We start from the raw sequence: 11,675 nt of genomic DNA, 5'->3' as shown, positions 1-11,675 counted from the left end.
GATATGGTATAGCGATACGATAGATGCGGTCGATCACTTATAGAGAAAGCATGCCTTACAGCCCTGGAATAGGGCATCGAAGACGGGCGGGCTACTGGCTACCATACAATATTGAAGACAACGGATTAAAGGGACGCGAGCAGCCGAAGAATTCGCTGGGAATCTCTGGTTTCCATTTGAAGATGCAAAGGTGGTCCCCAACAGACCCAAGAAATGGGGCTTCGTAAGAAACGATAAATCGGCTCTCTAAGAGCTGGACGTAAACTTGGCTGATCCCCGCAAAATGACTTACCATCTCTCCCTTTCCTGCAGGAGAGATGCCTGCAGGAGAGATGTAAGAAGCAAATTATGACCGGGGCATGGTAAGCATGGCAAGAGCCGTAACGTAAGTCTTTTATAAGGTCATTTCCCAACACGACTACAATAGCCTAGGTCTAATATCATATTCTTTTGCCTATCACGTACGACGGGCGTAGACATTCAAAGTAGCATGGCAAATCAACCACAGGATCCCTTTATGACTGGTGAGCAGCTTCGTCAATTACAAGGCTGCGTACACCGAAAACTCGATGACTATAACTCCTCCTTGCGCATGTTCGTCGGACATGTAGGCTTAGATCAACAGATCCGGACAGCCATAGGAAAGGGTTGGAAATCTCCGCCTATATCAGCACAGAACACAGCCGTTAAAGCGCTGAAGGATCAACCCTCGCATGGGCCGAGGCAGCTTAAATATGTTTTTCCAATCCAACCGTTCACGCAGCAGCTTGCGGATTTATCGCTAGAAGAGAAACCGACTTATACTCCCTTGTCAGAAGGGATCCAAAGTCAGAAGAAGACGCCATCATTCCTAGATGCTCCTCTAGGCTACTTCGAACTGCTTGGCGATCAGAAAGCTGTTCTAAGTACTCGCTGAGTGGAGCTGGCCGGATATCCAGTAGGCACGAAGTCTGGATTGGAACTAGAAATCAACTAAGGCTGTTCTTTTTGATGAACAGTTACCAGAATGAATAGTGATGAACGGTAGGATAGGGTATGTATTCTTGGGGATATATTACCATATTATATGGTAATGGATTAGTTATCTAATTATTGGTTTCTGTTGGTTGACTTTTAGTCTTTTCAATTATAAAGCTAGATAATCACCTCCTTTGCTCGGGGAAGCAGATCTAGATCACCCGGGAAGGGTGTCATCCCAGGGTCTTCATCACCAACACCACCGATATCGATAATAATAAAAGCCTAGGGGTTAAATGATAAGCCAAATGAGAATGCACTTCCTTTATATCTGACAGAATCTACAACTTATGTTATTCCGGCTTAGGTGACCCTTGGGATAGGGCTGTGGTTATTGGTCAAATGAGTATTGCTGTTCTAAATTTTGGTGTTTCGGTACGTGTGTTGAACGCGTACAAGACATATGATCACCTTAAGACAGCCTCTAGAATACATCTCTTCGAAGATTTTGGAGTATCTATGAAAACTAATGGTAATATGCGGTCAATGCCTCCACAGGAGGACAAGAAATAGGCAAAGCCTTTTTCCGGGACCAGTCCTATAAACCATCTATTTGTGTAGCTTGAAGCCTCTGACGAGCAGCACTGTCGTATTTGCCTTGATCCCCTACTAGTACCTAGATATTATTTACCTTGAAATTAAGATCCCTAGTGAATTAGTCGGTTTAGCACAATTATACCCATGTTTAGGTATAGGTTCGTCATAATCTCATTATTTTCAATGTTTGGGTACCTAGGTAGAGTTGTAGTTAATCTTATATTGATGGCTGAGGAAACTATGAATGAATAATTAGATATATAGGAAAGATGTAGAATTTTATAGTTCTTTTTCCTATTGCTTTCTTAATATCCGTACCCGCCCACGGCTTCTTTATTCTACCCTACTATATTCGTTTTCTTTAGCATTTATAGTAATCTTTCATTACCAGGTATACAGTTTTGGGTGTTAGATTGTGGTTTCTATTGTATCTCTTAGTCGTTCTTATTTAAAAAGGGAACCAATTTTTAACCTTTTCTACCATCTTCATTATATGCTTTATAGTAAAGGAATTTGGGGTAGAGGACCGTACGAGGGGTATATGGTGGCTTGCGGGGTTTCCTGTCAGGGCTCTCTTCTGTACTTTTACTCCTCTCATTCCATCATCTTCTAATCCTTTATTCCTCTCGTTGTCAAATACTGGTTTTGCTACAGTCGAATAACCGGCCTTCGCGACAACGTTGTCATGGCATACAATCCGCCAAACCTCGACCATGTCGTCGTGTGCATGTACCATCAAGGCTTGTGATTTGTCTGGAAACCGCCAGAACGTATAGAAGAAGATGGCATATTATAATTAGAGAATTGATTATATAATACGGTGTGTTGTATGGATCTAATATCTAACTCTTATAGTACTCTAAAGGATGCTATAAATGTCTGTATCTTAGGGCTGAGATCGCTATAAATAAAGCCAGGCCCTGGGGTTCTTAGCATTTAAATGTACAATATAATATAACATTCTAGTATTTGAACATTACCTCGCTATAATCAGAGCGACCTACACCCTTACTTCTAAGGTTAAGTATTCAATATGTATCAATATTAACCAGCAATTAAAAAAAAAACCAAGTATTAATTAATATGCAAATTTATCTATGGATGAGCTAACCCGATAAATGCTTGTGATATTTAGCGGCCTGGTTTTGGTAATTTTTAAAGTATAATCTTTTAAATGTTATTTAATGCATCCTAGTAGCCTATAAGTTAAATCCCTTATAAATGTAATGGTCTTTGTTGCTAAAATCGCTATATTTATAGTGCATCTGTACCTAGGTACGCACGATAAAAATACCTACATACTGTACCAAACCAATAATTTGCTTACCATCTTTTTCTAGTATATCGAGGACTGTATAAAAGCCAATTCCTATCCATTTATGCGATGAAATTTCACCTTCTTCTGTCGAATGCCAGAAATATGCAGAAACTCGTTACCTGCGTCGTCTCCCGTTAGGTTTAGACGGTGAATGACTCAACTTGCCCGTACGTGCAAAGTTCAAGATGTTCTGGTGAAGGCCCGGAAAGACAAGGGCTTCGTAGCATCGCGCGGTTGTCATTGGTTCCACTGAAACCTGTCGTTCTGGCACCGCATTGGTCCTTTCGAGAGTAAAGAGGCAGATCCCATGCGGAACCTTGCAGCTTGATTTGGAACTGCTTCGCATGTGCAGGGAAGACGAATTGGTTCAAGTAGTGGTTGATGACGATACGGTCCAGACGCATGTATCGCCACAGCTCCTCTATTTGTCCTATGTCGTCGATGTCGATAACATTCCAATGATGCAGCGTTTCTGGCAGGTTGGCACAACCCAAAGACCACAGCTCATACTGCATGGCTGGGTCATCAGACTGAAGGACGTGCTGTAGCCCTTGGCGAAACTGTGCCATGGTTAGTCCTGTATAGTAAAACGACAAGCAGGTAAATAATATTGCGACGTCCGGATGGCCGAACTCAGACTGCTCCGAAGGTGTTCCTTTTGCTTCGAAGGGCACCGCGACAGGGTGGCGGCTAGGATGCAGACCGTATTGCACGTTCCATCGCTTATTTAAACAGAGAAGCAGTATTCTGTTAACCAGGAGTCCTCGGGCCACAAGAAGCATTTTCAGTGTTACCTGCGGGTTGATGAATGCAAATTGGGCCTGAATAAAATCCACCTCGTTAAATTCCCGCTTGGAAAGAATGCGCCGGATGGCTTTTTGGCGATTTGGAAAGCTTGAGTCCACAGGACGGAGAAAGCTAGTCCGTCCCGCGCATATATTGTCTAAGATATGACCGTGAATGGCTTCCTCCACGTCGTTATTCAGAACGTGCACAATAGGAAATGATCCTGCTCGCTCCAACACCTCTATGCCAGCCGGGAACTTCTCTTGCAGGACAGGAACGTAGTGGGCCACCATGGCCAGCAGTTCCTCCGCCACTTGCCACCGGAAAGGGTGACCGTCAACCACCATTTCAGGACCACTAGGATAGTTCAATTGTGTCTTCGTTGCCAGGGTAAAGTCACACTCATCAAGGACATCGCGGCAGTGCTTGTCCAGCCATTGCTGAGCTTGCCATCGGCAAGATGTTGCCAGCCGCCAAGCTTGTACGACAGCACGTTCTCGTGACTCGTAAGAATTAGACCTCTGCGACTACGCATTTGACGGTATAGGTCTGCGTAGAGGTCTAGCACGTCAGGCACAGACCGCGTTTTCCGTGAGAAAGGGACGTGGAGTATCTCGCGTCCGACGAAGCCGCCCAGACGCGACTGTGTTATCTGTGCCGTTTGCATAAGCAACGCCTTAGGTACGATTAAACGCGCCAGGTCCTGGCCCCTTCTTCTTCCTCGATTTTACCACCAAGTTCCCGATCTCGTCAAGTTCCGGTTCGGGGATTGGCCCTTCCTCAGAAGGTATAATGGCGGTAGGCTCTCCTTGGCACTGGCCTGTAACCGAACAGCTAGGACTCGGCTGTAGTACGCGCTTCTTTTCGCTCCATAGTTCGACGATAGCCCTGAGAAGAATACCTAAAACTGACAAAGTCTGGCCAGACTGCTCCGCAGGGCTGCTTATTAGGTGTACGGGAGGGTTTTCCATAAGCGGCTCGATCAGCGACTTGAGATAGTTATGAAACCACGGATCATCAGCTGTAGGTGGTGAATAGGCGTTCATCACCATGTCGAGGAGCTGCGTCACTGGTATATCGCGCCCAAGGCGCTCTATTTCGCCCTTAGCGAGCGTTTCTAATGCAGATAGCTCATATTCCCGGGCAATCGCGTACGCTCGGACACTTGTCCCGAACTCGGCAGCACTCTTCTCGAGGAAGGATGTTCCTTTCGGCCTGAGGCATTGATACATGCCGGTCAAGAAGTAGTAGACGAGGACGTGACCAGTGTCGCCAGGGATGTCCTCCAAATGGAGCGACATATCCCATTCGCAATGCGAGGATAGCTTGGAGTACTTGTCGAGCAAAGCAATAGGAACGCTAAGCGGTGGCCCATCTCCGAAGTGTAGAATAGCGTGAGATCCAGTATACGGGCTTTGGGTTCTAATTAGCACCAGGCCGATGCAACAAGACGAGAATATGGCACCTTACGATGAATCTGGTCGCGAATCTACCACTTCTACATGATAGTTCTCCGCTATCGGGGCTGATATGGTGTCTTTGCATTCTCCCATTTTCGTTCCTCGACGTGAAATGTACTACGCTGTATACCGCACGCAACGAAGTATGCGTGTGGCGTGTAGTCCAGGACCGACTACAGGAATGTCTAATTTGGTGATGAAGGACAGATATCACTCGTGCAACGAAACAAAAAGAAAGAGAAAGAGATAAGAAGGAAATTGCTACGGACGCCACCGAGTCTCACGTACAGAAACAATGCTTGGTTGGTCATGTAAAAGGGTGCTTATTGACCCGACCCTTGTGCGTCGGCGGGGCGACTGAAATCTCCACTTTTTATATACTGTTTGGAATTCTTACAACTGTCAAGTTAGATGGTCCAAAACCTGTTCCCTTCATGGCTAAAAAGAAGAACAAACAGCAAAATTACAACCAGGCCAGACAGATCAACCATATTAGGCACTCATTGAATGAGTTTCCACAGAACTTAGCACAGAATCTAAGTCGGAGGCTAGCCCTACGAGAAGCAGCCCAACGAGAGACAATACCATCGACATCCAAGGCAGATAGTCCCCCGGCCTACGAATCCTACTTAGCCATCTCAGACCCCCAAGCCGACTTACAAGCGGAAATGGCAGAGTCGAAGAAGCCCCTTGTGCAGGGGATTGCCAAGTGAGTATTTCTAGGGAGATTCTGAGGATTCAAGGTAAGCAACTAACCTTACCCGGCAAGACTATTCAACAACACCGAACACGCCGACATGAAGATCTTTATCGGCGCGTTCGAGCTGAGGTATTTGGGAATTGCCATATTACAAGAGGGGACTGGCTGGTGGTGGTGGTACACGCTGGGTGACCTTAAGGACACGAAGGGAGAGAGGGAGCGGGATACGGTGTAAAGGTAGATTATAGATTTAGAATTGATAGGAATAGATAGAGAAAAATAGATCAAAAGGAATATACCACACAGGCTAGCATTATATCTTCCCTTTGTTACAGAAGGCACGAGCCTAGTTCCTGCATCATTGACAAAATAGCAACATTTGCAACAAGCTTTAAGCCAATCAAATTAAGTAAATAGACTGTGCAAGTAGGGAGCTGCATCCTGATTTCACCTAGGAAAGAACCCCGCATTGCAGATCATCTCCCACTTCTAAGAGGGGTAAGGTAGCAGGCGTAGCGCACTATGTCTTGATCCCTCTTGTAGGGAATTAGGGTCCCCGCAGGGCTATATAACTCCCATTTTCAATCAAACCCCCACCAAAACCACAACCTGCTTTTAATCAAGGTCACCACGTCACCCCTGGTTCGCGATATTACTGCTACCATCTTTTGTTCCAATCTTTTCTGCTCTTCTGGTTTCTATGGTAAAACGAGATGGCTTCACCGCTTCACCGCCATCAGTCGTCCCTCGAAGGCGTTATTAATTTCTCTGCAGAGCCGCCCTTAGAGGCAGCCCAGCGCATCGTTGCCAAGCGCAGGTTCTATCGCATCATCGAGCATTTCGAGACCAGCAGTAACAATAGCGACGGCAGTCCGTATAAGCGCCCTCAACTCGTCCGATTCACCTACGAATATGCGCTGTCCGAAGAATCCCGCGATAACCTGTTGCGGGCCTTTTTCCGAGCCATGGCACTCTCCATGGGCGACGACAATCAAAGTATCGATTTCGAGGAGCTACGCCTGGTATTTTTTGACTTCGCGGACTATCTTCTGGATAACTTCTTTCTGCCCTGTAAGGCTTTATATGTGAAAATGCCTGCGTCATCTCTTCGCTAATATTCCCTAGTGAAAGCCTCTACCAAAAAGACGCCGCAGCCCACCCCGACCTTCCGATCCGCATTCGGGGACGTACAAGGGGCGGCGGCTTTCGTAGGAACACCAGCTCGAGTATCAGCGCTGCGGGGTGATTGTCTTGTGCGCGACCGCCATCGTTGCGTGATATCACAAAAGTTTGACCAGCGTGAAGCAATCAGCCGCCTCGGTCGTGATGGTGATGACGCTCAAGATGATGACGGGACTTTGCTAATGGAAGATCTGAAGCCATTTGATGCCCTAGAGGTAGCTCATATTCTTCCACATTCCTTAACAAAGGCCAACGCAAGCTCCCAACTGGTATATCTCGTTGCCCTACAAATATACTCTTAAGCTAAAACTCTTTTAGGATCCATCCCAACAAGCCGCGCTTGCGGTTCTCAACATGTTTGATACTGGACTTGCACATCTCATTGAAGGCGTCGAGATTGACCGGCCACGCAACGCTATCACTCTCACTCACGGTCTCCATGATCTTTTTGGCGACTTCAAGATCTTCTTTGAACCGGTTTCAGCCGACCAACATACCTACCGGATTGACTCGTTTCTCCCTCGATACGCCATCCGGGACCCAGCCCTTCCTATCACTCGCACGCTTCATCTTACCGCTACCCGAACAATTGATCCTCCCTCACCCCGACTTCTAGCCGTCCATCGTGCTATTGCGCATATTCTCCACCTATCAGCAGCAGGAGAATACATCGACAGGTTGCTCCGGGATATGGATGAGAAAGGCATACGGGCGGATGGGTCTACCGAGCTGGACCGCATGTTGAAGCTTCGATTGGGGAGTGTAGCTGGGTAGTAACCTTGTCTGTAATAGTTTAGAGGAAGCTACGTTTGGCTGAATGGTCCCGTTAGGCCTGTGACCCCTGACCGTATCGATTGCAACACTTGCAGTCTTCTTCCCGTCGTGGAAGCCTTGCTTTCTTTCCGCTTGAATTAAGTTCTCTAAAGTCTCAAAGTATCCATACAATCGATAATAGGCAAGTCTTGAAGTGGTGCCCCCGGCTTGAATGGTATCAAATAAAAAGTTAAATATGTCTTGAATTCGGGTGTCGGTATTAGATGCGTCCGCTGGGATCTGGCTGGATTGTAGGAGGTTCTCGCATTTTGATTGCATTTCCTTTTCTGCATTTGGGATGACAAGGCTCTGGACGAGCTTGTCTATTCCGTTTAGCTGCGAATCGGCCACTGTTAGAGAACATAATTAGAACAATTCATAAGCAAATTATATCTTATAATGTATAATTAGGGGAGAAAAAATCAAATCATATTGAAAACCTCTGGGCTTCTTATACGCCTTGAAAAGCTTGTCTCGATATTAAATTAAAATTTATAAACTTTCAAAAATTTAAAGCAAGAACTAATAGTTTGCAAGTATAGGCGAAACCATTTCAAGCGCCAGGCAGATACATTTTTCTTAATGAGTTTTGTTCTGAATATCCAAATTGGCTTGCCGCGCGGGTTATCAAGGACAGTGACCGAGAAATAGATCGGGGACTATTTTCTTAAGCCGGGGCCGGAGTCACGATATTGCCGGGAGATAATAAGCGTACCCCGGATGTTCTACGTAAAAAGGAATCGCCACGGCAGAATAGGTGGGATTTTGGCATAGCCGCCCGAGCGTAGATCCGACAATTCAGCGGCTGCTTCGATGTCTTTCCTTTCTCTCCAAAATTCATCACCTAAGAGACCTATAAACCTCGATGGCCCAGATACCGATCTCGCAACTGCATTTGAGGCGATGCATATCGATAACAAGAAGAAGGCATGTAACGTCTCATCGTAAGTGAGCCACTTGCCGAGCTTCGCAATCCGACAAGCTAGCCACAGGATTCTCTCCTTGCGGTCGTCTGTCATAGAGGCGACTTCAAAATACTTCTCATCATCGTCGATCTTGTCGTTGCTGAACCAATCTACTGGGAAGTACTTATCTACCCAGACAAGGCCCTTCATGGCAAAATCCTCTGGTAGCGGACGAGGAGCGAGTTCTTTGTCCTGCCTAGGGAATTGTTCATCATGTATTCTATGATGTTCTCTGTAGGAGAGGAGTAGGGAGTTGAGTTGGAGAGATATTAGTTTCCAGGGGATTATCTTCTCAATGAAGGACGTTGAACTTAGGTAATGCGTGAGGTGAAATATGAAACGCGTACATGGTCGGTTAGACCACCTAAGAGAGCATTGCAGAAACTATCACTTAGAGGACATTCCCCGTCAAAGAGCAGTATATCCGGAGAAGCATCGGATTGATCGTTGCAGTGTCTATAGCTGGTGGCGGTGCGCTAAATGTCTTCGGCGAGTAAATGGTAGCTGGACATGTCTAGAGTGGAATACGGTATGCGACTGTTTCAGGAAAGAACTTTAAGCCAAACTGGGCCATAAAATAGGTGTTATTTCTGATAGTTATTTAGATTGCTCAATACTTTTCCATGTCTATTGTTTAGAAACTGATTGGGATATCTAACTATATTTCTGATTTAGGTATTTACGTCATGCTACTCTCGTCTCGCAGCTGCAGACGTAGCTAGGAAGCCTCGCCAGCCCCACCAGCCACCCCACTGCTACAACTATCCCACCTTGCTTTATTGGCTAGGAAAGATTGTCGGCTTGGCATGCATTCGCTTAGCCTTACCTTAACTCAATCTACGCTATGTGGTAAAATGGTGCCTATCTTATCAGTTGCCGTTGCGAAGCTGCTTTTTTTTCCTTGTAAGATACCATTACCCAGGGATAACATGTCGCCATCTACAAAGTAGTGTTGCAATACATACTACATCGCATAGTATTTCAATCAGCCCAGGGGGAGGAGCTTCTATCCTGCTATTTAAACCAGCCACCAACTTCAATTTGGCGTGATGGAACGCGCGGGCGTTGCTGTGGGTTTGTACATACTTCCACCCTCTGCGCTTGCGTTCGACTTGTTTTGGTAGCGATTTCACAATGACTACCTACCGTGGTGAGTTTGGAAGGCATGCGTGCTCGTGCGGGGACGTATTACCAAAATTGCCCTGGACCAACTTTTTTACATCTCCGAAAATAATCACCGTGAGCGCAATCATCTCGGCAATATAACAAGAGATAAGTTATTCTATTCTTCTTGGGTCCCTCCATCGTTTATTCTTACCTGCTAAACGAAGCTTCTGCAAAGAAAATAATGGACGATCCGTGGGATTGGGATACTAACAGACTGGTACGAGAGCTTTGCTCTTTGGACCGAACATGGACCCCATCGTCGAACAACCCGAAGCTCCCCCATTCCCTTGAAACTCGCTTGCGTGAACAAGAAGCTGATGGCCATACCATCCTCACGTACAACGAGGGAGAGCTATTTGATGCACTCGGCATCCAGATTCTGAAGCACAAATCGACCTGCCGAGACGCCCTTAATCAGTTCCGTGAACAAAGCCAAAAATACAAACTCTTCCAGACCGAGCCTGTTGACGATCCATCTACCGAGCGCACGATAGTCGCACCACCTCGCAAGCAACGACGGATCGCCCCGACCGCTGTTTCCTACGAAAATGATATCAACGCCCAGCATTTTCTATCCTCCTTCGGCCCCGATGTCATCACTCGGCCGGACCGACTCGACGCGCCGGCAGGCATAGATGGGTTACGGGAAGACCCGATCACCACCGATGACGATACAATTCTTCCTCTCTACGGCGATTCGGATTCGGATGAGGAATATGATTCCGAAACATGGAAGGAAATTCAGCAGGAGCAAAACGAGAAGATAGCTAGTGGCAAGCACCTGCCGGCATTCGATGCTGAAGTTATTACGGACGAAGCCATCCAAGCCTTCGTCTCGGACTGGCAACGGTGCAAACTCCCTAAACTGGTACCACGAGCTAATAAGCTTTGGCACGACGCCCGAAAAAACGATTTGAACGAAGCCGTCGAACAAGTACGTGGTACCCTGCAACTCTACGAGACTCGCCTCGGGACATTGCGTGAGGGTATTCTCTGTCAGCAGTGGTCCGACGAGGCTGAACTTCGGTCTGTCATACCTGCCCTGGAGCAGACAGTCTTGGACTTGCAGTCTGCCTCGTGGCGGCTTCGCATCGTGAGCTCGCCGCAAGAGCCCGACAAGCTCTCGCCCTCGCAATCAGCTCCAAGCCATAGTACGAAGCCTCGGCGCTCACGGCTGGACAATCGGGACGGCGAAGAAACGCTGTCTAGCGAGTCAGAAGGCGACCAGGGTGACTTCATCGTTAATGACGTAAGTGATGAATTAAGACCTTGCCTCGAACTTAGCTTCGTCCCTAATGGATGCTGACATGCTTATAGCCGGAACCACATGCAAAGATGGATGATGGGGAGATCAACAAAGAATCCGAGGCATGCAGCAACATTTACGACGCCACGCCGCCCCAATCATCCCAGAACCCGGGCGGTAGAAAGCGAAGACATTCCACGAATGATACGCAGTCCCCTGGAAGCAGCAAGCGCCCCTGCAACAGGGAAATCATTGAGCTCTCTTCTTCTGATGATGATGATGATGATGACGAAGCGAGAATTTTCCCAAATGAGCTTGTCTTACGCGACGAGTCCGTGGATGATATGCATGGTAGTGAAGACGCCGCAGCCAACGAATTCGGCGGCCGCTATGCGAACCGACATATCAACGATGGCGACTGGAGCCGTCTATGTCGACTCTTTCGATGTCCCGAATCTACGACGAAGCTACAGCCGCCCGGTTT

The 11,675-nt window shown here is 47.0% G+C and overlaps 9 protein-coding genes across 9 annotated transcripts; 5 read left to right on the top strand and 4 right to left on the bottom strand.

Annotated features, from left to right (window-relative positions):
- Window positions 1-490: 490 nt before the first annotated feature.
- On the top strand, window positions 491-916 carry F4822DRAFT_435476 (uncharacterized protein; the record flags this gene model as incomplete). Its single annotated transcript, XM_051462190.1, has 1 exon — window positions 491-916. The coding sequence occupies one exon, from the start codon at window positions 491-493 to the stop codon at window positions 914-916; it is 426 nt and encodes a 141-aa protein (XP_051308321.1).
- A 1,823-nt stretch (window positions 917-2,739) lies between these two features.
- On the bottom strand, window positions 2,740-4,170 carry F4822DRAFT_150800 (uncharacterized protein). The gene has a single exon (XM_051453006.1). It carries the CDS (start codon window positions 4,003-4,005, stop codon window positions 3,013-3,015), a length of 993 nt encoding a protein of 330 aa, XP_051308320.1. The 5' UTR covers window positions 4,006-4,170; the 3' UTR covers window positions 2,740-3,012.
- Window positions 4,171-5,427, bottom strand: F4822DRAFT_150799 (uncharacterized protein). Its single transcript, XM_051453005.1, has 2 exons — window positions 5,129-5,427; window positions 4,171-5,071 (listed from the first exon to the last, which is right to left on the bottom strand). Exons 1-2 carry the CDS (start codon window positions 5,209-5,211, stop codon window positions 4,336-4,338), a joined length of 819 nt encoding a protein of 272 aa, XP_051308319.1. The 5' UTR covers window positions 5,212-5,427; the 3' UTR covers window positions 4,171-4,335.
- A 106-nt stretch (window positions 5,428-5,533) lies between these two features.
- F4822DRAFT_423514 (uncharacterized protein) lies at window positions 5,534-6,121 on the top strand. Its single transcript, XM_051459985.1, has 2 exons — window positions 5,534-5,827; window positions 5,888-6,121. The coding sequence occupies exons 1-2, from the start codon at window positions 5,553-5,555 to the stop codon at window positions 6,051-6,053; spliced, it is 441 nt and encodes a 146-aa protein (XP_051308318.1). The 5' UTR covers window positions 5,534-5,552; the 3' UTR covers window positions 6,054-6,121.
- A 206-nt stretch (window positions 6,122-6,327) lies between these two features.
- Window positions 6,328-7,477, top strand: F4822DRAFT_150778 (uncharacterized protein). Its single transcript, XM_051453002.1, has 2 exons — window positions 6,328-6,889; window positions 6,944-7,477. The coding sequence occupies exons 1-2, from the start codon at window positions 6,532-6,534 to the stop codon at window positions 7,300-7,302; spliced, it is 717 nt and encodes a 238-aa protein (XP_051308317.1). The 5' UTR covers window positions 6,328-6,531; the 3' UTR covers window positions 7,303-7,477.
- Window positions 7,478-8,258, bottom strand: F4822DRAFT_150779 (uncharacterized protein). Its single transcript, XM_051453003.1, has one exon. The coding sequence runs from the start codon at window positions 8,090-8,092 to the stop codon at window positions 7,652-7,654; it is 441 nt and encodes a 146-aa protein (XP_051308316.1). The 5' UTR covers window positions 8,093-8,258; the 3' UTR covers window positions 7,478-7,651.
- Window positions 8,259-8,291: 33 nt separating this feature from the next.
- F4822DRAFT_150776 (uncharacterized protein) lies at window positions 8,292-9,020 on the bottom strand. Its single transcript, XM_051453001.1, has one exon. The coding sequence runs from the start codon at window positions 8,926-8,928 to the stop codon at window positions 8,539-8,541; it is 390 nt and encodes a 129-aa protein (XP_051308315.1). The 5' UTR covers window positions 8,929-9,020; the 3' UTR covers window positions 8,292-8,538.
- F4822DRAFT_423509 (uncharacterized protein) lies at window positions 8,929-9,437 on the top strand. The gene has a single exon (XM_051459984.1). It carries the CDS (start codon window positions 9,113-9,115, stop codon window positions 9,335-9,337), a length of 225 nt encoding a protein of 74 aa, XP_051308314.1. The 5' UTR covers window positions 8,929-9,112; the 3' UTR covers window positions 9,338-9,437.
- Window positions 9,438-9,977: 540 nt separating this feature from the next.
- Window positions 9,978-11,415, top strand: F4822DRAFT_150754 (uncharacterized protein). Its single transcript, XM_051453000.1, has one exon. It carries the CDS (start codon window positions 10,127-10,129, stop codon window positions 11,249-11,251), a length of 1,125 nt encoding a protein of 374 aa, XP_051308313.1. The 5' UTR covers window positions 9,978-10,126; the 3' UTR covers window positions 11,252-11,415.
- Window positions 11,416-11,675: the final 260 nt, after the last annotated feature.

Source organism: Hypoxylon trugodes (assembly GCF_022578975.1).
Source record: "Hypoxylon trugodes strain CBS 135444 unplaced genomic scaffold F4822scaffold_25, whole genome shotgun sequence".
NCBI lineage: Eukaryota > Fungi > Ascomycota > Sordariomycetes > Xylariales > Hypoxylaceae > Hypoxylon > Hypoxylon trugodes.
The sequence above is the reverse complement of the archived record's forward strand: the minus strand, read 5'-3'. Positions and strand labels throughout refer to the sequence as shown.